At 54.0% G+C, this 26,505-nt stretch overlaps 1 protein-coding gene across 3 annotated transcripts in view; it reads right to left on the reverse strand.

Annotated features, from left to right (window-relative positions):
• LOC143814943 (uncharacterized) overlaps window positions 1-26,505 on the reverse strand; it is a 551,462-nt gene that overhangs the window by 42,590 nt on the left and 482,367 nt on the right. The window contains exons 1-2 of one of the 3 annotated variants that reach the window (XM_077293661.1): window positions 10,859-11,102; window positions 1,937-2,266 (exon numbers count right to left, since the gene is read on the reverse strand). In XM_077293661.1, the coding sequence (XP_077149776.1) occupies window positions 1,937-2,183 (247 nt within the window). In that variant the 5' untranslated portion in view covers window positions 2,184-2,266; window positions 10,859-11,102. Of the gene's footprint in view, window positions 1-1,936; window positions 2,267-10,731; window positions 11,103-26,505 lie in introns of those variants that run through there. The other 2 variants (XM_077293660.1, XM_077293659.1) reach the window with 2 other exon arrangements.

The following is a 26,505-nucleotide window of genomic DNA, read 5'->3' on the forward strand; positions in this document are numbered from 1 at the left end:
TCTGGGTCAGTATGGGGATTCTTACACCGCTCCACGCATGATGGAATATAGGCTGAACTGGATGGACAAATGTCTTTTTTCGGCCTTACTAACTATGTAACTATGTGCGGCCGCCATCTTATCCCGGCCTGCGCTATGGAGCGGTGTACCGGCTGCCGCTGCAGCTGTGCCGCAGATCCCGGACCCTTTACCTGCTGGCCTGCATCTGGGGCCTCTTCAAGGCCGCACCTCTGCAGCGTTGCTCTGTGGAATCGGGCGGCGTCTTTCCGGACCCAGCCATCCCACATGCCGGACAGACGAGGGGGGAGCCGTCTAACGGAGTCTCCCCCGACGCTGCTTCAGGACTGCATCCCCTGCCGTTCCCGCAGAAACCGCACAGGCGGATGCTCCTAGCCCAGGTATGATCTTCTGTAGTTTTCTCAGAGAATCCAGAGATCCTGCTCCCTGGGAACAGGAAACCTAAACTGAGGAGGAGGAGAGGGGGACCGCCCCCTTTTATGTCTCTGTAGGTTTCCTGTTCCTTGGGGCGGATCCCTATCTCTCCAGTGGGTGCTGTCATGGCGAAGGGTAAAAATACATATTAACACCTGGGTGAGACCTGCAGCCTCCAGGACAGATGGTAAATTATTACTAGTCACACAATAAACCTATACATAGTTCACTGCACACATATATATTTATACATATTTTACTACAGCGTTCTTCCGAGTGTCTCAGGGAAGCACACAGGGAGCCCCCTCCCTGCGCGATGCTTGCCTATGCCACCAGAACGCTGCGATCATGTTTGATTGCAGTGTTCCGGGGATTAATGTGCCAGGGGCGGTCCGTGACTGCTCCTGGCACATAGTGCCGGATGTCAGCTGTGATAGTCAGCTGACACCCGACCGCGGACCCCTGTGAGCACGGCTGATTGCACGTCCCTGGGAATTAAGTCCCAGGTCAACTCGACGGGATAGTACATCAGATGGCAGAAAGGGGTTAATATAGGTTTCTGTCTCGTAGCATTTCATTTACATCGTGAATACCGTGGAGAAGGTGGTGTTTAATATATTGGCTTTTTCCTCGTCATCTACAACCATTCTTTCTCACACTCACTTATGATTCTTTTACTATTGATATAGTTGAAGAACAGTTTGGGATTAGTTTTACTCTCCTTAGCAATGTGCTTCTCTGTTTCCTTTTTGGCAGCTTTAGCTTTTTTTAAAGTATTTTTCTCCCTATAGTTTTTTAGAGCTTCACCGGTGCCATCCTGCTTTAGTGGTGTAAATGCTTTCTTTTTACTGTTAATTGCCTGTCTTACTTCATTGTTTAGCCACATTGGGTTTTTCCTATTTCTTGTCCTTTTATTCCCACAAGGTATAAACCGCTTACAGTGCCTATCTAGGATGTTCTTACACATTTCCCATTTATTATCTGTATTCTTATTTCTGATGACATCGTCCCAGTCAACCAGATTAAGGGCATCTCTAAGCTGGTCAAACTTTGCCTTCCTAAAGTTCAGTGTTTTTGTGACTCCCTGACAAGTCCCCCCAGCGAAAGACAAGTGAAACTGTACAACATTGTGGTCGCTATTTCCTAGATGCAGATTTGTTATTCTGTCAGGTCTATGACATAGTATTAGGTGTAAAAGTGCTGCTCCTCTGGTCGGATTCTGCACCAATTGTGAATTGTGTCATCTCTTCGTTATAGTATGTGAGGGCAGGGACAGTAGCAACATTTTTTTTTTTATCTCTCTGGAGTACCCCTTTAATGTTGAAGGTAGACATCAGTCCATTGAGATCAACATATAACATGTTGATCCAGAGGAAGGGGAAATCCCCAGAGGGCAGGGGTGAATAGCTGTATATTAGGGGACAAATTCCTTCCCAACTCCACATACAGTAGTAACACTCGTTCCCCGTAGAGCGTGAGCTCTGGGGTCATCAGCGGCTCTTACCTAGTACAGTGACGGGTAACGTGGTCAGGAATCTCGTTCCGTTGTCATACACCACAATGTACACACAGGAGTCGTTCTTCCCGGCTTCTCTCAGGCTCCAGCACCCGGTGGTCATGTTATAGAGGAGTCTGGGCTCGTAGCGATTACGGAGCCACATCGTATCACACCACAGCTCCAGTAATAACGTCTCCTCTCCTCCACAGTCTCTGTACAGCTGCAGGACGCCGTCAGTATGAGGACATTTCATGCTGCAGTCAGTGATGTCTGATCCTCTCCGCACATAGATGACTTTTGCTGATGAGAGTTGTAGTACGGTCAGGATAATGAGACCTGTGAAAACACAAAATGATCGGTTTGTGAGAATTATCTGTAGAGAAGACGCTGGTAGCAGATTTCCCTTCATCTGGCACAGATCAGTGATCTGCCTCCACCTTCTCCAATTCTATCACCAATATACAGGGAGATTTGTGAGGCCGATCAGAAGATAAAAATGGAGACCACAATGGGCGATGCAGACAGAGGGGAGTTCTGCAATCGGCAAAAGTCACAGGTACGTGGTATAAAGCAGAACAAGCAGTGTCACTGACCCAACAGCTCCGCTCCTGCGCTGCCGCTCTGCTTCATTGCTCTGCAGAGGTTTTGTGTCGCCCACCCGAATGAGCGCTCACCAGAGTCACAAAGGAAAGCGCAGGAGAGAGGACGCAAGGGGCAACACAGGAGAGAGGATCATTCGGTCAAGTAATTTACACCATTCATTTTATCATGTGAAGCACTGGAAAATGGGGGAAAAAAAAAAAATATTCAAAAAGCGGTGAAATTGCAAAAACGAAAAGTGCAATTTCACAATTGTTATTAGCATTTTTTTAATTTACCACGTTCACAATTTGGCACAACTGACCTGGCAATAGGATTCTCCAGGTCAGTACAAGTATAGAGAAGCCAAACATGGATAGTTTTGTGTTTTTTGTTTTAAGTGGATATTTGGATGTAAAACAACGTTTTTGCTTTGGTCGCCATTTTCTGATACCCGTAACAGTTTCATTTTTCGGGATTTGAGGATCGGTGAGAGCTTATATGTTGCACCCTAAACTGACGTTTTTATGGATGTCATTTTGGACAGATGCAATGTTTTGATGGCCTCTTATTGTAATGTGGTGGCGGCATATGGTGAAGGGGTTAAAAGTATAAAAACGCTCTGAAAGGCTGTGGATTCTTTACTGCTCATCAGGACCCAAAGTTTTATGCTTTAATATAATTGGTACAGCGAATATAAGAAAAATAAAAAGATAAAAATAAGGTGATGCCCATGTATGGAAAATAATATAAGTAGGAAAGGACAGAAAATAACTAAAAGGCTTCAATCTACAGATGATCTTCTGTTTCCCATTGGGTAGGAGACCCGTGGATCACACTCGGCCCCGGCTGGTCCAAGGCTCGTGAGCGCCGCTCAGTCCTTCAAATCATCTCCTTATATCCCCAGAGCCGGGCGCAGGTAGCCATGGCCGACTTACCAACCAGGCCAGGCGTCAGGAATGACTCCACCTCATCAGCTGACCTCCCCCTCCGGTTAGTGCAGGGGTGCATGTAGTGGGGGGGGGGAGGGGGGGGCGAGGACCATCTGTCTTATTTTACAAGTCAGCAAATGTTTTCAACCTCTATATTATCCACGGCAGTCAGTAGCGCTACCTCTCCCTCGCAGCAGTCATTGGCGGCAGCCCCCCCCCCGGCAGCAGTCAGTGGCCCCCCCCTCGGCAGTCAGTGGCCCCACCTCCCCCCCCGGCAGCAATCAGCGGCCCCCCCTCCTAGCAGCAGACAGTGGGCCCCCCCTCCCCCATGGCAGCAGTCAGTGGCCCCCCCCTCCCCCCCATGGCAGCAGTCAGTGGCCCCCCCTCCCCCCCATGGCAGCAGTCAGTGGCCCCCCCTCCCCCCCATGGCAGCAGTCAGTGGCCCCCCCCTCCCCCCCATGGCAGCAGTCAGTGGCCCCACCTCCCCCCCGGCAGCAGTCAGTGCTCCCCCCCTCCAGCAGTCAGTGCTCCCCCCCTCCAGCAGTCAGTGCTCCCCCCCTCCAGCAGTCAGTGCTCCCCCCCTCCAGCAGTCAGTGCTCCCCCCCTCCAGCAGTCAGTGCTCCCCCCCTCCAGCAGTCAGTGCTCCCCCCCTCCAGCAGTCAGTGCTCCCCCCCTCCAGCAGTCAGTGCTCCCCCCCTCCAGCAGTCAGTGCTCCCCCCCTCCAGCAGTCAGTGCTCCCCCCCTCCAGCAGTCAGTGCTCCCCCCCTCCAGCAGTCAGTGCTCCCCCCCTCCAGCAGTCAGTGCTCCCCCCCTCCAGCAGTCAGTGCTCCCCCCCTCCAGCAGTCAGTGCTCCCCCCCTCCAGCAGTCAGTGCTCCCCCCCTCCAGCAGTCAGTGCTCCCCCCCTCCAGCAGTCAGTGCTCCCCCCCTCCAGCAGTCAGTGCTCCCCCCCTCCAGCAGTCAGTGCTCCCCCCTCCAGCAGTCAGTGCTCCCCCCCTCCAGCAGTCAGTGCTCCCCCCCTCCAGCAGTCAGTGCTCCCCCCTCCAGCAGTCAGTGCTCCCCCCCTCCAGCAGTCAGTGCTCCCCCCCTCCAGCAGTCAGTGCTCCCCCCTCCAGCAGTCAGTGCTCCCCCCCTCCAGCAGTCAGTGCTCCCCCCCTCCAGCAGTCAGTGCTCCCCCCCTCCAGCAGTCAGTGCTCCCCCCCTCCAGCAGTCAGTGCTCCCCCCTCCAGCAGTCAGTGCTCCCCCCCTCCAGCAGTCAGTGCTCCCCCCCTCCAGTCAGCAATCAGTAGCCCCCCTCCCCCCTCTCTCCAGTCAGTGGCCCCCCCTGGGCAGCAGTCAGTGGACCCCCCTCCCCCCTCCAGTCAGTGGCCGCCCTCCCCCCAGGCAGCAGTCAGTGCTCCCCCCCCCATCAGCAGTCAGTGTATCCCCCCTACCCCCCCGGCAGCAGTCAGTGCTCCCCCCGGCAGTCAGTGTATACCCCCCCCCCACCCGGCAGCAGTCAGTGCTCCCCCCGGCAGCAGTGTATACACCCCTACCCCCCCCCCCCCCCCGGCAGCAGTCAGTGCTCCACCCGGCAGCAGTCAGTGTATACCCCCCTACCCCCCCCCCGGCAGCAGTCAGTGCATCCCCCCTACCCCCCCACCGGCAGCAGTCAGTGCTCCCCCCGGCAGCAGTAAGTGTATACCCCACTACCCCCCCCCCCCGGGCAGCAGTCAGTGCTCCCCCCGGCAGTCAGTGTGTACCCCCCTACCCCCGACCCCCCCCCCAACCCGGCAGCAGTCAGTGCTCCCCCCGGCAGCAGTGTATACCCCCCCCCCCCCCCCCCCGGCAGCAGTCAGTGCTCCACCCGGCAGCAGTCAGTGTATACCCCCCCCCCCCCCCCGGCAGCAGTCAGTGCATCCCCCCTACCCCCCCCCGGCAGCAGTCAGTGCATCCCCCCTACCCCCCCACCGGCAGCAGTCAGTGCTCCCCCCGGCAGCAGTAAGTGTATACCCCACTACCCCCCCCCCCCGGGCAGCAGTCAGTGCTCCCCCCGGCAGTCAGTGTGTACCCCCCTACCCCCGACCCCCCCCCCAACCCGGCAGCAGTCAGTGCTCCCCCCGGCAGCAGTGTATACCCCCCCCCCCCCCCCCCCCGGCAGCAGTCAGTGCTCCACCCGGCAGCAGTCAGTGTATACCCCCCCCCCCCCCCCGGCAGCAGTCAGTGCATCCCCCCTACCCCCCCACCGGCAGCAGTCAGTGCTCCCCCCGGCAGCAGTAAGTGTATACCCCACTACCCCCCCCCCCCGGGCAGCAGTCAGTGTATACCCCCCCTACCCCCCCCCCCGGCAGCAGTCAGTGTATACCCCGCTCCCCCCCCCCCCCCCCGGCAGCAGTCAGTGCTCCACCCGGCAGCAGTCAGTGTATACCCCCCTACCCCCCCCCCCCCCCCCCGGCAGCAGTCAGTGCATTCCCCCCTTCCCCCCCACCGGCAGCAGTCAGTGCTCCCCCCGGCAGCAGTCAGTGTATACCCCACTACCCCCCCCCCCGGGCAGCAGTCAGTGTATACCCCCCTACCACCCCCCCCCCCCCCCGGGCAGCAGTCAGTGTATACCCCGCTCCCCCCCCCCCGGGCAGCAGTCAGTGTATACCCCCCTACCCCCCCCCCCCCCGGCAGCAGTCAGTGTATACCCCGCTCCCCCCCCCCCGGCAGCAGTCAGTGCTCCCCCCCCGGCAGCACAGTCAGTGCTCCCCCCCGGCAGCGCAGTCAGTGCTCCCCCCCGGCAGCGCAGTCAGTGCTCCCCCCCCCGGCAGCGCAGTCAGTGCTCCCCCCCCCGGCAGCGCAGTCAGTGCTCCCCCCCCCGGCAGCGCAGTCAGTGCTCCCCCCCCCGGCAGCGCAGTCAGTGCTCCCCCCCGGCAGCGCAGTCAGTGCTCCCCCCCGGCAGCGCAGTCAGTGCTCCCCCCCCCGGCAGCGCAGTCAGTGCTCCCCCCCCCCGGCAGCGCAGTCAGTGCTCCCCCCCGGCAGCGCAGTCAGTGCTCCCCCCCCCGGCAGCGCAGTCAGTGCTCCCCCCCCCGGCAGCGCAGTCAGTGCTCCCCCCCCGGCAGCGCAGTCAGTGCTCTCCCCCCCGGCAGCGCAGTCAGTGCTCCCCCCCCCGGCAGCGCAGTCAGTGCTTCCCCCCCCCGGCAGCGCAGTCAGTGCTCCCCCCCCCCCGGCAGCGCAGTCAGTGCTCCCCCCCCCCCGGCAGCGCAGTCAGTGCTCCCCCCCTCCAGCAGTCAGTGCTCCCCCCCTCCAGTCAGTGGCCTCCCCCGGGCAGCAGTCAGTGGACCCCCCTCCCCCCTCCAGTCAGTGGCCGCCCTCCCCCCAGGCAGCAGTCAGTGTATCCCCCCTACCCCCCTCCGGCAGCAGTCAGTGCTCCCCCCGGCAGTCAGTGTATACCCCCCTACCCCCCCGGCAGCAGTCAGTGCTCCCTCCCGGCAGCAGTGTATACCCCCATACCCCCCCCCCGGCAGCAGTCAGTGCTCCACCCTCCCCCCGGCAACAGTCAGTGTATACCCCGCTCCCCCCCCCCGGCAGCAGTCAGTGCTCCCCCCCGGCAGCGCAGTCAGTGCTCCCCCCCCGGCAGCGCAGTCAGTGCTCCCCCCCCGGCAGCGCAGTCAGTGCTCCCCCCCCGGCAGCGCAGTCAGTGCTCCCCCCCCGGCAGCGCAGTCAGTGCTCCCCCCCCCGGCAGCGCAGTCAGTGCTCCCCCCCCCGGCAGCGCAGTCAGTGCTCCCCCCCTCCAGTCAGTGGCCTCCCCCGGGCAGCAGTCAGTGGACCCCCCTCCCCCCTCCAGTCAGTGGCCGCCCTCCCCCCAGGCAGCAGTCAGTGTATCCCCCCTACCCCCCCCGGCAGCAGTCAGTGCTCCCCCCGGCAGTCAGTGTATACCCCCCTACCCCCCCGGCAGCAGTCAGTGCTCCCTCCCGGCAGCAGTGTATACCTCCATACCCCCCCCCGGCAGCAGTCAGTGCTCCACCCTCCCCCCGGCAACAGTCAGTGTATACCCCCCCCCCCCCCCGGCAGCAGTGTATACCCCCCCCCCCCCCCGGCAGCAGTCAGTGCTCCCCCCCGGCAGCAGTCAGTGCTCCCCCCCCTCCCCCCCGGCAGCAGTGTATACCCCCCTACACCCCCCCCCCCGGCAGCAGTCAGTGCTCCCCCCCTCCCCCCCGGCAGCAGTCAGTGCTCCCCCCCTCCCCCCCGGCAGCAGTCAGTGTTCCCCCCCCTCCCCCCCGGCAGCAGTCAGTGTATACCCCCCCTGGCAGCAGTCAGTGCTCCCCCCCAGCAGCAGTCAGTGTATACCCCCCCCCCCCTGGCAGCAGTCAGTGTTCCCCCCCAGCAGCAGTCAGTGTATACCCCCCCCGGCAGCAGTCAGTGTGTATACCCCCCTCCTCCCCCCCGGCAGCAGTCAGTGCTCCCCCCCGGCAGCAGTCAGTGCTCCCCCCCTCCAGCAGTCAGTGCTCCCCCCCTCCAGCAGTCAGTGCTCCCCCCCTCCAGCAGTCAGTGCTCCCCCCCTCCAGCAGTCAGTGCTCCCCCCCTCCAGCAGTCAGTGCTCCCCCCCTCCAGCAGTCAGTGCTCCCCCCCTCCAGCAGTCAGTGCTCCCCCCCCTCCAGCCGTCAGTGCTCCCCCCCCCTCCAGCAGTCAGTGCTCCCCCCCCCTCCAGCCGTCAGTGCTCCCCCCCCCCTCCAGCCGTCAGTGCTCCCCCCCCCCTCCAGCCGTCAGTGCTCCCCCCCCCCCTCCAGCAGTCAGTGCTCCCCCCCCCCCTCCAGCAGTCAGTGCTCCCCCCCCCTCCAGCAGTCAGTGCTCCCCCCCCCTCCAGCAGTCAGTGCTCCCCCCCCCTCCAGCAGTCAGTGCTCCCCCCCCTCCAGCAGTCAGTGCTCCCCCCCTCCAGTCAGCAATCAGTAGCCCCCCTCCCCCCTCTCTCCAGTCAGTGGCCCCCCCTGGGCAGCAGTCAGTGGACCCCCCTCCCCCCTCCAGTCAGTGGCCGCCCTCCCCCCAGGCAGCAGTCAGTGCTCCCCCCCCCCCCATCAGCAGTCAGTGTATCCCCCCTACCCCCCCGGCAGCAGTCAGTGCTCCCCCCGGCAGTCAGTGTATACCCCCCTACCCCCGACCCCCCCCCCACCCGGCAGCAGTCAGTGCTCCCCCCGGCAGCAGTGTATACCCCCCTACCCCCCCCCCCGGCAGCAGTCAGTGCTCCACCCGGCAGCAGTCAGTGTATACCCCCCTACCCCCCCCCCCCGGCAGCAGTCAGTGCATCCCCCCTACCCCCCCACCGGCAGCAGTCAGTGCTCCCCCCGGCAGCAGTAAGTGTATACCCCACTACCCCCCCCCCCCCGGGCAGCAGTCAGTGTATACCCCCCCTACCACCCCCCCCGGCAGCAGTCAGTGTATACCCCGCTCCCCCCCCCCCCCCCGGCAGCAGTCAGTGTATACCCCGCTCCCCCCCCCCCGGCAGCAGTCAGTGCTCCACCCGGCAGCAGTCAGTGTATACCCCCCTACCACCCCACCCCCGGCAGCAGTCAGTGCATCCCCCCTACCCCCCCACCGGCAGCAGTCAGTGCTTCCCCCGGCAGCAGTCAGTGTATACCCCACTACCCCCCCCCCCGGGCAGCAGTCAGTGTATACCCCCCCTACCACCCCCCCCCCCCCCGGCAGCAGTCAGTGTATACCCCCCCTACCACCCCCCCCCCCCCCCGGCAGCAGTCAGTGTATACCCCGCTCCCCCCCCCCGGCAGCAGTCAGTGCTCCCCCCCCGGCAGCGCAGTCAGTGCTCCCCCCCGGCAGCGCAGTCAGTGCTCCCCCCCCGGCAGCGCAGTCAGTGCTCCCCCCCCCGGCAGCGCAGTCAGTGCTCCCCCCCCCGGCAGCGCAGTCAGTGCTCCCCCCCCGGCAGCGCAGTCAGTGCTCCCCCCCCGGCAGCGCAGTCAGTGCTCCCCCCCCCGGCAGCGCAGTCAGTGCTCCCCCCCCCGGCAGCGCAGTCAGTGCTCCCCCCCCCGGCAGCGCAGTCAGTGGACCCCCCTCCCCCCTCCAGTCAGTGGCCGCCCTCCCCCCAGGCAGCAGTCAGTGTATCCCCCCTACCCCCCCCGGCAGCAGTCAGTGCTCCCCCCGGCAGTCAGTGTATACCCCCCTACCCCCCCGGCAGCAGTCAGTGCTCCCTCCCGGCAGCAGTGTATACCCCCATACCCCCCCCGGCAGCAGTCAGTGCTCCACCCTCCCCCCGGCAACAGTCAGTGTATACCCCCCCCCCCCCCAGCAGCAGTCAGTGTATACCCCCCCCCAGCAGCAGTCAGTGTATACCCCCCCCCCCAGCAGCAGTCAGTGTATACCCCCCCCCGGCAGCAGTCAGTGCTCCCCCCCGGCAGCAGTGTATACCCCCCTACACCCCCCCCCCCCCCGGCAGCAGTCAGTGTTCCCCCCGGCAGCAGTGTATACCCCCCTACACCCCCCCCCCCCCCGGCAGCAGTCAGTGTTCCCCCCCTCCCCCCCGGCAGCAGTCAGTGTATACCCCCCCCTGGCAGCAGTCAGTGTATACCCCCCCCTGGCAGCAGTCAGTGTATACCCCCCCCCCTGGCAGCAGTCAGTGTATACCCCCCCCCCTGGCAGCAGTCAGTGTATACCCCCCCCCCTGGCAGCAGTCAGTGTATACCCCCCCCCCCCCCTGGCAGCAGTCAGTGTATACCCCCCCCCCCTGGCAGCAGTCAGTGTATACCCCCCCCCCTGGCAGCAGTCAGTGTATACCCCCCCCTGGCAGCAGTCAGTGTATACCCCCCCCCCCTGGCAGCAGTCAGTGTATACCCCCCCCCCTGGCAGCAGTCAGTGTATACCCCCCCCCCCTGGCAGCAGTCAGTGTATACCCCCCCCCCCTGGCAGCAGTCAGTGTATACCCCCCCCTGGCAGCAGTCAGTGTATACCCCCCCCCCTGGCAGCAGTCAGTGTATACCCCCCCCCCTGGCAGCAGTCAGTGTATACCCCCCCCCCCCCTGGCAGCAGTCAGTGTATACCCCCCCCCCCCCCTGGCAGCAGTCAGTGTGTATACCCCCCTCCTCCCCCCCGGCAGCAGTCAGTGCTCCCCCCTCTCCTCCGGCAGCAGTCAGTGTATACCCCCTACCCCCCCCCTCGGCAGCAGTCAGTGCTCCCCCCGGCAGCAGTCTGGGTATACCCCCCTACCCTCCCCCCCGGCAGCAGTCAGTTAGTTTGAGAAGCTGTGGAGACTCCGGAGTACACAACCTGCCCGGGACACAGAGCGCCGGTCACCGCCATAGATGACAGCAGGGGGGGGCCGGTACCTGGGAGCAGCAGGGTCCGGAGCACAGCCGCCATCATCACAGGTGTGTGTGCACATTGGAGGCGGGGTCAGTGTGCGCGGCCTGGTGATGTATGTGGAGGAGGAGCCTGAGCAGCCCCGCCCCTTACCTCCGTGTTGTTCTCCCGCTCGTTTCGCGGGAAACTTCTAGATTCTTCTTCAGCTATTGGTCACTAGGCTCCTCCCTTATCCCCGCCCTGTGGGAGGGGAATAGGGTGCGGCATCCCGTGGGGGTATGGGAACCGAGCAAACCGGACCAAAGCGGTCGGCGACATCGTTTTCTCCTAAGAGCACTGCACAGCGGCGGCCAGTCAGCTTCTGGGAAGAAGACGGAAGTGACGTCCACAGACAGGAACTACGTCACGTGCTGAGGGCGGAGACTCGTTACCATGGCGACTGGAGGCAGCCTTGTGCGCTCGCTCCTCCCATGCACTAGAGGGCTCTGGTGTCTGTGATAGGCAGGCCGCCGGCTCTTTCAGGTGATTCGGCTCACGAACCGGCTCTTGTTGTTTTTTTGTATATAGAAATACGTTTTCCCCAGTCCTGGTTCCCGGTGTTTCCCTGCACAGTGAGATCCTCATTACTCCCCTGTATAAGGCTCTAGTGACGCAGTACACACTGTTATTAGCATTGCTGTTTCCTCAGAGTGTTCGCTCTTGTGCACAGCGCCCCCTGCTGCTCGGCTGTAGTAACGTGTTACTCTCTAATATGTGGATGTGTTTTTGTACATTGCTGTGGTCATAACCTCTTGGACACGATTTATCTGCAGCCGGATTTTTTCTGCGCACGGAACTGCGTCCTGATCAGGATTTGGTTGGAAATGTCAAATTCCGACATCTGGGGAAAGAGGAGAGAAGAGAGACTGGTGAAAGGGAAAGGAACTAAGTGGTTCTCTGCTCCTGCGCAGTGTGACATCCACATGCAGATTGGACGCAGCATCCTGATTCGGGGGCGTCTACATTGACAATCATGTTTTTTGGACACGCTGCCACATACCAGGTTTTCTGCAGATTTTTTTTAACACCAGAAACTCACAACAAGCTGCATTGTGGGAGCACATGAAAAATCCTGATACGTCCACATCCTGATGCAAACGTAGCTCCATGCATCCCTATGTTAAGTGTAGGGATGCAATCTGGATATAATAATAATCTTTATTTATATAGCGCCAACATATTCCGCAGCGCTTTACAGTTTAACAGTTTCAAACATAACAGTCGTAGGTAACAATGTTAACAATACAGTAATAAAGCAAAATAAGCCGCCCCTGCTCGTGAGAGCTTACAATCTACAATGAGGTGGGGAGATACAAAGTACAGGTGTGTATTTACAATGATGTATTTACAATGATGGCCCAGCCATCTTCAGGGGGTGGGGGGTAGGTGAGATAGTGAATGGGCTACACACACACAAGCATAAAATGAGTGATTAGGGAACGTGATAGGCCGCTCTGAACAAATGAGTTTTGAGTGAGCGCCTAAAACTATGTAAATTGTGGATGGTCCTAATATCTTGAGGTAGAGCATTCCAGAGGATTGGCGCAGCACGGGAGAAGTCTTGGAGTCGGGAGTGGGAGGTACGGATTAGTGCAGAGGTTAGTCGAAAGTCATTTGCAGAGCGTAGCGGTCGGTTAGGCCGATAGACAGAAATGAGGGAGGAGATGTAAGGGGGTGCCGTACTGTAGAGAGCTTTGTGGGTGAGCACAAGTACTTTGAATTGTATCCTGTAATGAATGGGCAGCCAGTGTAACGACTGGCGAAGAGCGGACACGTCCGAGTAACGATTAGCCAGATGGACGACCCTGGCTGCTGCATTAAGGATGGACTGGAGAGGGGAAAGTCACGTGAGGGAGAGGCCAATTAATAGAGAGTTACAGTAGTCCAAACGGGAGTGGATCAGGGCGACAGTGAGAGTTTTTGTTGTTTCCATGGTGAGAAAAGGGCGGATTCTAGAGATGTTGTTTAGGTGTAAGCGGCACGAGCGGGCAAGAGATTGTATGTGGGAGGTGAAGGAGAGATCGGAGTCAAACATAACACTCAGACAGCGCGCCTGCTGCCGGGGTGTTATTATGGTGCCACCCACAGAGAGAAATGTCAGATTTAGGGAGGTTAGTAGATGGCGGGAGCAGAAGAAGTTCAGTTTTGGAGAGGTTGAGTTTCAGATAGAGAGCGGACATGATGTTGGAGACTGCGGACTGACAGTCACTGGCGTTCTGTAGTACAGCAGGGGTAAGGTCAGGGGATGACATGTATAGTTGTGTGTCATCAGCATAAAGATGGTACTGAAAGCCAAATCTGCTGATGGTCTGTCCAATTGGGGCCGTGTAGAGGGAGAAGAGAAGGGGGCCAAGGACTGAGCCCTGAGGTACCCCGACAGTGAGAGGAAGAGGAGATGAAGTGGAGCCGGAGAACAGAACACTGAAGGAGCGTTCAGAAAGATAGGAGGAGAACCAGGAGAGAGCAGTGTCCTTAATGCCTAGTGACTGGAGCCTAGAGAGTAGGAGAGGGTGGTCAACAGTGTCGAAAGCTGCAGAAAGATCGAGGAGAATGAACAGAGAGTGGTCACCGTTACATTTTGCTGTCAGAAGGTCATTGGTCACCTTGACGAGTGCAGTTTCTGTCGAATGTAGGGGGCGGAACCCGGACTGTGAAGGGTCTAGGAGGGAGTGAGTGGAGAGGTAACGGGTAAGGCGGGAGTAGACTAGGCGCTCCAAGAGTTTAGAGATGAAGGGGAGATTGGAGACCGGTCTGTAGTTGTTTGTGCAGGATGGGTCAAGGGCGGGTTTCTTTAGTAACGGAGTAATGATAGAGTGTTTGAAGGAGGACGGGAAAATGCCGGAGGAAAGGGAGAGATTAAAGATTGTATTTAGGTGAGTTGTGACGACTGGAGAGAGAGACTGGAGGAGGTATGAGGGAATGGGGTCGGTAGTGCATGTAGTCAGAAGAGGAGAGGAGCTTGGAGACTTCTTCTTCTGTGATGGGATCGAATGTGGAGAGTGAGCCAGGGGAGACGCAGGGAGGGATGGGAGTCACTGCACTTAGTGTCTGGGAGCGGATTTCCTGCCGGATATTGTCTATTTTCTCTATAAAGTGGGAGGCCAGGTCATCAGCACAAATGTCTGTGATAGGGTCTTGTGCTTTTGGCCTGAGGAGGGAGTGAAAGGTGTTAAAAAGTTTCTTGGGGTTGTTGGATAGTGATGAGATCAGAGTGGTGAAGTAGGTCTGTTTGGCGAGGTGAAGGGCAGAGTTATAGGTCTTTAGCATACATTTGAAGTGTATGAAGTCTTCTGGGGTGCAAGTTTTCCTTCATAAGCGTTCAGCACACCTAGAGCATCGCTGGAGAAATCGGGTTTGCGATGTGAGCCAGGGCTGTTTCACTCTATGTTTGGAGGTTCTGAGGGTGAGGGGAGCTACTTGGTCTAGGGTGCATCTAAGAGTGTCATAGTGTTGAGGGAGGATCTAAATTGATCCTTCACGGTTAACTCAGTGATTTCCAAATTAATCTACAGGGCGTTGCCGGCAACTGAAAATGACCAGACGGAGACGTGTGCCTCTGTATGGGGGATCGAGCTGATCTCTGGCCCCCGTTTTATTGTGTATGAGTTTTCATAGTCATAGAAATTATACTTCAACCAATCAGCATAAGAACACGCTCACAGTTCTTAACCTATAAGAATGCAGGAAAAACTTAACCCATGAGGATACAGGAAAAATGGAAACTACAGATATGGTCATGTCTTTTTGGCATAGTATGTGTTTTTCTAACAGATGCCTCAGTCTTGTATAGTGATACACCCCCAAATCTATTATCTGGCTCGAGTCAGAAGACTCAAGGTCTTTATACCAATTATGAACCATAGCCTAGTTGCATACCAGGCTTGTGAACAACAAGATAAAGTTACTCCATGGCAGCTGTAACCTTTTACCTAATTAAATAACAGAATTTATCTTTAAGCAACAAGAAAATGGAGTCAAAAACACAAAATGGAGAATCTAGCACAAAATGGAGAACCTTTCATAATTTGTTCCTTCACATTCCCCCCTAGATAAATTTTGTTAATTAATGTCCAGCATCAGAGGTACTATCCCAAGCTATAAGCTCGAGGGGTACTGGTCTTCACATGACTGGTGCCATGTTACCAGCCATGGCTGTTGCGGCGTACCCGTCCCCCCTGTATACTAGAATTTACGAATAACAACTATTGATAACAGTAGTGGGGATCTTTTGAATGTAGCCATGCGCTTGGCTTCAACATCTTCATCAGGTAACTTTGTGAAATCGGTGTAGAGAAGAGCAGGGGTGGCAACGCTTTTGGTATCATCATTAGTTGTGTTAGTGCAGAATTTCCTAATACACACAGAAATACACCAAAAAACAAGTTTTAGTATTACATACATAACAAGGATAAAGGCAACAATATATAACAAACTTTGCAAGATTCCAGCTATCCAGCTCCAAGTCCCTCAAACCAATTGGCTGGATTAGGAAAGGAGAAGGTGTCTGCCCACCAACTGTCCTTATTACGGTCATTGTCTTTATTATATTAATGTCTGAGTCTTTGAATATCTTCTAACTTTAACTTCATTATACTATTGGGATCTGTATAATGACAGCTAGCGGGTCCAATAACCTGACACATACCACCCTGTGCTGCTGTTAAGTAATCCAGTACTACAGTGTATTGATTAGTGACTATGATAAGTTGGTTTTGGACAACGACAGTAGTATTAAGTATATCCAATATATCCCAAATTTGATCATCTAGATAGTCTGTGGCCCTAACCAATTTATCCCACATTTGTGTAATCATAGGGTAAATGAAAACAGAACTGACAATTTTATTGGCTATACCCATCTGTACTACTAATCTTTCATGATATTGGACAAACTTATTATTCAAGGATATTGGGGAATTTAGGCTGTCCCATGTGGTTACCAATAATAATATAGAAAATGCGAAAACCAAAACATTATATCCCCTTATTTGCTACTAGTCTGTTTGACCAGCTTCCAGTGTGATACGTGGATCCACGTCGGCCTTCCTTCCAGCTTTACTGACATAGGAGTAATGAGGACTTGGTAGGGACCGTCATACAAGCGTTCTAGTCCGTGTTTTCTGACATGGCTTTTCAAGACCACAAAACCACCAGACTTTAAGTTGTGACAAGTGTCGGTTTCTGCTGAATCTGCTGAATTATACCAATTATGAAGCATAGCCTAGTTACTTCATGGCAGCTGTAACCTTTTACCTAATTAACCCCTTCCCGACATCGGACAAACTATACCATCCGATGTCGGGTCCCCTGCTTTGATGTGCACTCCGGCGGTGAGCGCACATCAAAGTCGCGACATGTCAGCTGTTTTTTACAGCTGACATGTGCGCGCAATAGCGGCGGGTGAAATCGCGATCACCCGCCGCTATTAACTAGTTAAATGCCGCTGTCAAACGCAGACAGCGGCATTTAACTACCGCATCCAGCCGGGCGGCCGGATATGAGCGCATCGCCGACCCCCGTCACATGATCGGGGGTCAGCGATGCTTGTGTATTGTAGCCATAGAGGTCCTTGAGACCTCTATGGTTACTGATCGCCGGTGGCTGTGAGCGCCACCCTGTGGTCGGCGCTCACAGCACACCTGCATTTTAGCTACATAACAGCGATCTGATGATCGCTGTTATGTAGCAGAGCCGATCGGGCTGTGCCTGCGTCTAGCCTCCCATGGAGGCTATAGAAGCATGGTAAAAGTTAAAAAAAAAATGTGAAAAAAATAAAAAAAATATAAAAGTTTAAATCGCCCCCCTTTCGCCCCAATCAAAATAAATCAATAAAAAAATAATCAAACCTACACATATTTGGTATCGCCGCGTTCAGAATCGCCCGATCTATCAATAAAAAAAAAGCATTAACCTGATCGCAAAACGGCGTAACGAAAAAAAAAATCGAAACGCCAGAATTACGTTTTTTTGGTCGCCGCGATTTGCATTAAAATGCAATAACGGGCGATCAAAAGAACGCATCTGCACCGAAGTGGTATCATTAAAAACGCCGTCTCGGCACGCAAAAAATAAGCCCTCAACCGACCCCAGATCATGAAAAATGGAGACGCTACGAGTATCGGAAAATGGCGCAATTTTATTTATTTATTTTTTTGCAAAGTTTGGAATTTTTTTTCACCACTTAGGTGAAAAATAACCTAGTTATGTTAGGTGTCTATGAACTCGTACTGACCTGGAGAATCATAATGGCAGGTCAGTTTTAGCATTTAGTGAACCTAGCAAAATAGGCAAGCAAAAAACAAGTGTGGGATTGCACTTTTTTTGCAATTTCACCGCACTTGGAATTTTTTTCCCGTTTTCTAGTACATGCCATGGTAAAACCAATGGTGTCATTCAAAAGTACAACTCGTCCCGCAAAAAATAAGCCCTCACATGGCCAAATTGACGGAAAAATAAAAAAGTTATGGCTCTGGGAAGGAGGGGAGTGAAAAACGAAAACTGAAAAATGAAAAATCCCACGGTCATGAAGGGGTTAAATAACAGAATTTATCTTTAAGCAACAAGAAAATGGAGTCAAAAACACAAAATGGAGAATCTTTCATAATTTGTTCCTTCACAATAGTAGTGATGTACAGCCAGATCAGGACAGGAAAAAGAGGAGATTGGGGACAGTGATGAGTGTAAGGAGTCTGAAAGTGTATGAGGGTTAATGGTATGTAGATTTCTGAATGTGTGATAGGTAGGAGAGTGCTGGTGTGGGCGAGGAGTTGTGTGTGTGAAGGAGAGAATGTTGTGGTCAGAGAGGGGAAGCGGTGAGTTATTTAGGTAAGAGATTGAACAGAGCCGGGCAAAGACCAGGTCCAGGGTGTTAACGTCCTTGTGTGTCTCAGAGGTTGAGAGCTGTGAGAGGCCTAGAGAAGTGGTTAGTGATAGAAGCTGGGATGCAGATGTGGAAGTGGGGCTGTTAATGGGAATGTTGAAGTTTCCCAGGATAAGGGTTGGTAGTTCAGAGGACATGAAGTGCAGCAGCCAGGCTGAGAAGTGGTCCAGGAAGTGGGTGGGTGAGCCAGGGGGCCAGTATATGACCGCTACTCTGAGGGAGAGGGGACGGAAGAGCCTGATGGTGTGGACCTCAAAAGAAGGGAATGAGAGTGATGGAACTGGGGGGATGACCTGGAAGGTGCATTGTGGGGAGAGTAGTATGCCGACTCCACCACCAGGTCTGTTTGTGGGTCTCGGGGAATGGAAGAATTGTAAGCCACCATGGGAAATGGCAGCAGGGGAGACCGTGTCAGAATCCTGGATCCAGGTTTCAGTGAGGGCCAATAAATTTAGAGAGTTGTTCAGAAAGTAGTTGTGCAGGAAAGGAAGCTTGTTACATACAGACCGTGGATTCCAAAGGGCACAATTGAAAGGGAGGGGTGAGGGGGTGCAAGTAATATTAATAAGGTTAGTATGGTTTTGATGTGAGGTAGGGTAGCAGTTGAGGTTGTGGGATGGTGGACCAGGGTTAGGGGAGATGTATACCAAAATCAGTAGGAGTAGGAAGATAAATAGCAAGAAGTTTTTGGAAGTGTATGACTTTTTTTGTGCAGTGTGTTTTGGCAAGATGGACTGAGGTTTTTCAGGAAGGTGAGAAGTGCATGGGAGCTGTACATGGGAGAGGGAAGGAGAGAGGAGCTGATGTATATGAGCCGTGGTGGAGGGGGGATTGGGCGGTGGATGTGGATTGCAAGGGAGCATAGGAGGATAGGAATAAAGCACATGGATAGAAGGGAGAGCAGAGTGTGGGTTACCTGACTCCTGCCCTGACTAACTGCCATGGAATAAGTGCTATAACTTGATGCTTAGCTAATGCGATGCTTTGCTGAATGCGTGCGAGCCCACACATGGATCAGGATGCATCAGGATTGCTACACATTACAACGTACCAAAGTGCTAGTGTGAACCGAGCCCCACCCGTGTAGCCCCTAACCAGGAGCCCAATGTTATATACAGGCTCCCAATCCATTGTATTACCATTAGCACGCTATAACATAGGGCACCAGCCCTTCTAGTGCAGCCGCTCACTGTATGACAGCACAGCAGGCAGAGTCTACATTATGTCTGCGTACTGTTCCCATACAGTGTCATCACTTTCCCATACAGCACATCCCTTGCTTCTGAGCATGCTCAGTCCCGCATAACAGATCCCTCCACATGGAATCATATGGATCCGTGTTGTCCTGGATCCGTGCTCCATGGTAATTCCAGGGATCCGTGCGGGTCCCTGCGCCTGCGTGTTTTTCACAGGACACAAAACTGCAACAAGTTGTGTTTTTGTGCGTCTGGTAAAATATGCAAATACACGGATCCGTGGGAAAACGGTGACAACTGGATCCACACGCAGAACCCATCTGTCACCACTGAAAGTCAATGGAGAAGAAAACGGATCCGTGTGCCTCCATTATCACACAGATTGCAAAATATACAAGTGTGAAACCAGCGTAACTCTATATAATGATTGGAGCTGTACTAGATCTCTCCACAGGTTCCGCCTAAAATCATTTTATGTTATTTACCCTATCCACAGCAGCAACAACCGACGCCGTCCATCCTCCTCCCTGTATGTTCCTGTCCTGAATCCTCCTCAGTCCTGACTAATACTATGATACCAAACAACCTGCTGAGGCCTCTTCCTATACACACTATATACGTACAGTTAGGTCCATATATATTTGGACAGAGACAACATTTTTCTAATTTTGGTTATAGACATTACCACAATCAATTTTAAACAAAACAATTCAGATGCAGTTGAAGTTCAGACTTTCAGCTTTCATTTGAGGGTATCCACATTAAAATTGGATGAAGGGTTTAGGAGTTTCAGCTCCTTAACATGTGCCACCCTGTTTTTAAAGGGACCAAAAGTAATTGGACAATTGACTCCAAGGCTATTTCATGGACAGGTGTGGGCAATCCCTTCATTATGTCATTCTCAATTAAGCAGATAAAAGGCCTGGAGTTGATTTGAGGTGTGGTGCTTGCATTTGGAAGGTTTTGCTGTGAAGTAAACATGCGGTCAAAGGAGCTCTCCATGCAGGTGAAACAAGCCATCCTTATGCTGCGAAAACAGAAAAAACCCATCCGAGAAATTGCTACAATATTAGGAGTGGCAAAATCTACAGTTTGGTAAATCCTGAGAAAGAAAGAAAGCACTGGTGAACTCATCAATGCAAAAAGACCTGGGCGCCCACGGAAGACAACAGTGGTGGGTGATCGCAGAATAATCTCCATGGTGAAGAGAAACCCCTTCACAACAGCCAACCAAGTGACCAACACTCTCCAGGAGGTCGGCGTATCAATATCCAAATCTACCATAAAGAGAAGACTGCATGAAAGTAACTACAGAGGGTTCACTGCACGGTGCAGCCACTCATAAGCATCAAGAAGAAAAAGGCTAAAAACATCTAAAAAAGCCGGCACAGTTCTGGAAGAACATTCTATGGACAGATGAAACCAAGATCAACCTCTACCAGAATGATGGAAAGAGAAAAGTATGGTGAAGGCGTGGTACAGGTCATGATCCAAAGCATACCACATCATCTGTAAAACACGGCGGAGGCGGTGTGATGGCTTGGGCATGCATGGCTGCCAGTGGCACTGGGTCACTAGTGTTTATGGATGATGTGACACAGGAATGAATTCTGAGGTCTTCAGAGCCGCCATACTGTGTGCTCAGATCCAGCCAAATGAAGCAAACTGATTGGTCGTCGTTTCATACTACAGATGGACAATGACCCAAAACATAAAGCCAAAGCAACTCAGGAGTTTATTAAAGCAAAGAAGTGGAATATTCCTGAATGGCCAAGTCAGTCACCTGATCTCAACCCAATTGAGCAGCATTTCACTTGTTAAAGACTAAACTTCAGACAGAAAGGCCACAAACAACCAGCAACTGAAAACCACCGCAGTGAAGGCCTGGCAGAGCATCAAAAAGGAGGAAACAACGTCTGGTGATGTCCATGAGTTCAAGACTTCAGGCAGTCATTGCCAACAAAGGGTTTTCAACCAAGTACTAAAAATGAACATTTTATTTAAAATTATTGAATCTGTCCAATTACTTTTGGTCCCTTTAAAAACAGGGTGGCACATGTTAAGGAGCTGAAACTCCTAAACCCTTCATCCAATTTTAATGTGGATACCCTCAAATGAAAGCTGAAAGTCTGAACTTCAACTGCATCTGAATTGTTTTGTTTAAAATTGATTGTGGTAATGTCTATAACCAAAATTAGAAAAATGTTGTCTCTGTCCAAATATATATGGACCTAACTGTATATGCCATGGATGAGGCCAGGATATCTTTATTTGGGACTAAGGTAACTCAGATCCTGACTCCAGCACTGAAGGACGGTGTAACACTAAGGCTGCCGTCACACTAGTAGTATTTGGTCAGTATTTTACATCCGTATTTGTAGCCAAAACCAGGAGTGGGCGATAAATGCAGAAGTGGTGCATGTATTTCTATTATACTTTTCCTCTATTTGTTCCACTCCTGGTTTTGGCTACAAATACTGATGTAAAATACTGACCAAATACTGATAGTGTGAGTGCAGCCTAATACTTGCTGTCTGGGGGCACTGAAGGGTTAACAATAGGAAGCCCTTGTTTCTTTCTCCATCTACCCTGTCCTGTGCTTGTCTGCACCATTTCTCCAGTACTCACATTTAGGGCTGTCCCACACGTCCAGATAATTCCGGTACCGGAAAAAATCGGTACCGGAGTTTTCCGTGCCCGTGAGCTCACGTAGGCCATACGTGCGGCACGTGTGCCGCCCGTGTGCCGAGTGGGTACCACACGGAGCGTGTGGTACCCACGCGTGTGGTACACTGCATTGTGCTGAAGCCACGATTCATATCTTCTGTGCAGCAGCGTTTGCTGCATAGAAGATATGAATAATAGTGTTTAAAAGAAAGATCTATCTGTCCGCCGCCCCCCCACCCCCTGTGCGCCCCCCCGCTGTTCTGAAAATACTCACCCGCTTCCCTCGTTGGCTGTCGATGCTTCCTATGCTGGCCGGCCCTTCTACTGTATGCGGTCACGTGGGGCCGCCCATTTACAGTCATGAATAGGCGGCTCCACCCCTATGGGAGATGGAGCCACATATTCATGACTCTAATCGGCGGCCCCACGTGACCGCATACAGTAGAAGGTGCGGCCACCGGCCAGGACAGGACACTGCGAGGGAGGCGGGTGAGTATTTTCAGAACAGCAGGGGGGCGCACAGGGGGTGGGAGGGCGGCGGACAGATAGATCTTTCTTTTAAACACTATTATTCATATCTTCTATGCAGCAAACGCTGCTGCACAGAAGCTATGAATCGCGGCTTCAGCACCATGTGGGGGGGACAGCGCTTACTGTAGCGCTGTCTCCTGCACGCCACACGGACTGCACACGGAGACTGTCCGTGTGAGGTACGTGTTTTACACGGACCCATAGACTCTATTGGGTCCGTGTAATACGTGCGCTCCCACGAACACTGACATGTCTCCGTGTTTGGCACACGGAGACACGGTCCGCAAAAAATCAATGACATCTGCACAGATGCATTGATTTTTATGGGTCTACGTGTGTCGGTGTCTCCGGTACGTGAGGAAACTGTCACCTCACGTACCGGAGTCACTGACGTGTGAAACCGGCCTTACTAAAGGCCCCATCTCACACAGCGACGCTGCAGCGATACAGACAACGATGCTGATCGCTGCAGCGTTGCTGTGTGGTCGCTGGGGAGCTGTCACACAGACAGCTCTCTCCAGCGACCAACGATCAGGGGAACGACTTCGGCATCGTTGAAACTGTCTTCAACGATGCCGAAGTCCCCCTGCAGCACCCGGGTAACCAGGGTAAACATCGGGTTACTAAGCGCAGGGCCGCGCTTAGTAACCCGATGTTTACCCTGGTTACCAGCGTAAATGTAAAAAAAAAAAAACCGTACATACTCACCATCTGTTGCCCGTCAGGTCCCTTGGCGTCTGCTTCCTGCTCTGACTGATCCGGCCGGAAAGTGAGAGCGCAGCAGTGACGTCACCGCTGCGCTCTGCTCTCACTGTACGGCGGCTCAGTCAGAGCAGGAAGCAGACGCCAAGGGACCTGACGGGCAACAGATGGTGAGTATGTACGGTTTTTTTTTTTTTACATTTACGCTGGTAACCAGGGTAAACATCGGGTTACTAAGCGCGGCCCTGCGCTTAGTAACCCGATGTTTACCCTGGTTACCAGTGAAGACATCGCTGGATCGGTGTCACACACACCGATTCAGCGATGTCAGCGGGACCTCAACGACCAAAAAAAGGTCCAGGCCATTCCGACACGACCAGCGATCTCTCAGCAGGGGCCTGATCGCTGGTACCTGTCACACATAGCGAGATCGCTACTGAGGTCGCTGTTGCGTCACAAAACTTGTGACTCAGCAGCGATCTCGCTAGCGATCTCGCTATGTGAGACGGGGCCTTAACAGTGCACATCTATTTCTCTCCTCACTGCTCCTCCCATATGAGTCACAGTCAGGCTTCACTAACCTGAATCTGATAAGCTGCAGGCACCAGCCAGGAAAGAAAAAAAAAAACCTCTGGCTCCTTCACACTGCAGAATCGGCTCCTTCACACTGCAGAATCGGCTCCTTCACACTGCAGAATCGGCTCCTTCACACTGCAGAATCGGCTCCTTCACACTGCAGAATCGGCTCCTTCACACTGCAGAATCGGCTCCTTTCATTCACAGCAGAGAGCCGGCTCTTTGTATTGGATTGTTCATGAACGACACATCACTCACTCCCATAGGATCTGCGGCTGCGCCAAAGAGCAGCGCATGCACGCACCACGAGTAAGGCTGCTTTCACACTAGCATCGGTACGGGGCTGTCGCGCTGCGTTGGCCCGAGGTACCAATGCATACTGTGAAGAAAATGCCCGACGTGGGCAGCGGATGCAGTCTCACGACGCTTCCGCTGCCTCATTGTAAGGTCCGGGGAGGAGGGGGTGGAGTTTTCGGCTGCGCATGCGCGGCCGAAAATGGCGGACCTGATGCACAAAAAAAGTTACATGTAACTTTTTTTGTGGCGGCGGTGCCCAAAACACGACGCAACCGTCGCACGACGGTTGCAACGTGTGGCAATGCGTCACTAATGTAAGTCTATGGGGAAAAAACACATCCTGCAGACAACTTTGCAGGATGCATTTTTTTCTCCTAAACGACGCATTGCAACGTGCAGCCAAAAACGCTAGTGTGAAAGTAGCCTAAGGCCTCTTTCACACTTCCATCTTTTTCCTCCCATCTGTAGATTTGTGAAAAAACAGGATCCTGCAAATTTTTCTGCAGGATCCTGTCTTTTTCTCATAGACTTGTATTAGGCTACTTTTACACTAGCGTCGTGCACTGCACGTCGCAATGCGTCGTTGTGGAGAAAAAACACATCCTGCAAAGTTGTCTGCAGGATGCGTTTTTTCCCCATAGACTAACATTACCGACGCATTGCGACGCAGTGCCACATGTCGCAACCGTCGTGCGACGGTTGCTCTGTGTTTTGGCGGACCACCACCACAAAAAAAGTTACATGTAACGTTTTTTTGTGCATCTAGTCCGCCATTTTCGACCACGCATGCGCGGCCGAAAACTCCGCCCCCTCCTCCCCAGACCTTGCAATGGGGCAGCGGAAGCGTCGTGAGACTGCATCCGCTGCCTACATCGGGCATTTTCTTCACAGTATGCGTCGGTCCCATACCTTAGGCTACTTTCACACTTCTGTTTTTTTGTGTCCGTCGTAGTGACGGATGCATCGTCCACAAATTCCGGGAAAATCAATGTCCGGGGAGAGAGAGAGATGCTCAGAGGGGAAAAAACTATCCGTCGCTGGATTCCAGTGTGTGACAATTAGTGACGGATCCTGCGTCCATAGGCTTCCATTCTAGTCAATGACATATGCCGCAGGATCCGTCGATACACGTTTTCCCGACGCAGACAAAAAACGTTACATTGAATGTTTTTTCCAGATGACGGCCCTCCAAAACACGACGGATCCGTCGCACGACGGATGCAACGTGTGTCCATCCGTCGTGATCTGTCGCTAATACAAGTCTATGGGAAAATGCAGGATTTTTTTTGCAGGATCCCGCATTCTCAAAAATTGAGGGATTGTGACGGGAGCTGAAAGACGGAAGTGTGAAAGTAGCCTTAGTGACAGATTGTGACGGATGGCCATCCGTTTCATCCGTCGTGCACTGGATCCGTCAGAAAATTGCTGTCCATTGTGTGGAGAAAACATTCAGAGGAACATTTTTTCTGCATGTTGCAAAATCGCTCAGCGACGCATCATGCGCTGCCTGTCATTGGCTATAATGGAAGCCTATGGACGCAGGATCTGTCGCTGACCGTCACACACAGGAATCCAGCGACGTGTCCTGTTTTTTCATTCTGAGCATGCCCGGAAGGATTTTTTTATACCTGAAAATGCAGGCAGGAACTCCTTCGACGCATCCATCATAACACTGGATGCGTTGCACTCGTTTTCCACTATTTTCAAAACGTCCGTTGATGCGTTGCTTCACTGCATCAGGATGCACCCGACCAACAGAAATGTGAAAGAAGCCTTAGGCTACGTTCACATTTGCGTTGTTGGGCGCAGCGTCGTCGACGCATACCGACGCATGCGTCATGCGCCCCTATCTTTAACATGGGGGGTGCATGGACATGCTCCGGTATGCGTTGTCATGCGTTGTATGATGCATGCGTTTTTTTGGCGCACCAGACAGGGCGCGGATGACGCTACAGGTTGCAGTTTTGATGCGTCACATTTCCGAAGAAAAACGCATGCAACGCACCTGCGTCGTAAATGCGCCAAAAAACACATTAATGTCTATGAAAATCGCATAGGGCGACAGCGAGTGCAACACTCCATAAAAAACTACAAACATGATAAAAAGACAAGTAAACATCGTGAAGACTCACAGTCAGGCTGCCGTCACACTAGCAGTATTTGGTCAGTATTTTACATCAGTGTTTGCAGCCAAAACCAGGAGTGGGTGATAAATGCAGAAGTGGTGATGAGTTTCTATTAGGCCAGGTTCACATTGCAGTAATGCAACCCGTTCAACACATGCGTTAATGCAAGTGCCGAAATGTGATCGCGCTAGCGGTGACGGACCTGGAAACCCTGCCGCCCGCGTCCCAGGGTCCGTCACTCAATGACAGCACATCGCTAGCGCACGCCCATTGTGGGTGTGTGCTAGCGATGCGTCCGGCATAGGGCTTAATGGCGGCGTTAACGGAGTGACACAATGTGAACCTGGCCTTATACTTTTCCTCTGATTGTTCCACTCCTGGTTTTGGCTACAAACACTGAGGTAAAATACTGACCAAATACTGAGCGTGTGACCCCGGCCTATGAGTCCAGATTACACAGGCTCTATGAGGTAACCTCTGACTCAGTTACATGAATGACCCACTGGTGACGGAGGCACGTTAATATGAAGTGTGTGAGAAGCTGTCCCGGGACTCACAGGTGACACCGTGCTGCCAGCACTTCGGCCATAACCAGATTCTTCATATACTCGCCCCTGACATCATAATGGAGTCACGTCCCATCACGTGTCTCTAGTCCATGTGGCTTCGTCAGGGGAGGTCGATGTGAGTCGCCCAGCAGGGCCGTGTGGTACTCTCTACCGGGTCCGGTTTCACAGGGGATGTCACGGTGGCTGCGACCCGGTCTGTGGCCCTGGGACTCAATTA

Source organism: Ranitomeya variabilis, chromosome 3 (genome assembly GCF_051348905.1).
Source record: "Ranitomeya variabilis isolate aRanVar5 chromosome 3, aRanVar5.hap1, whole genome shotgun sequence".
NCBI lineage: Eukaryota > Metazoa > Chordata > Amphibia > Anura > Dendrobatidae > Ranitomeya > Ranitomeya variabilis.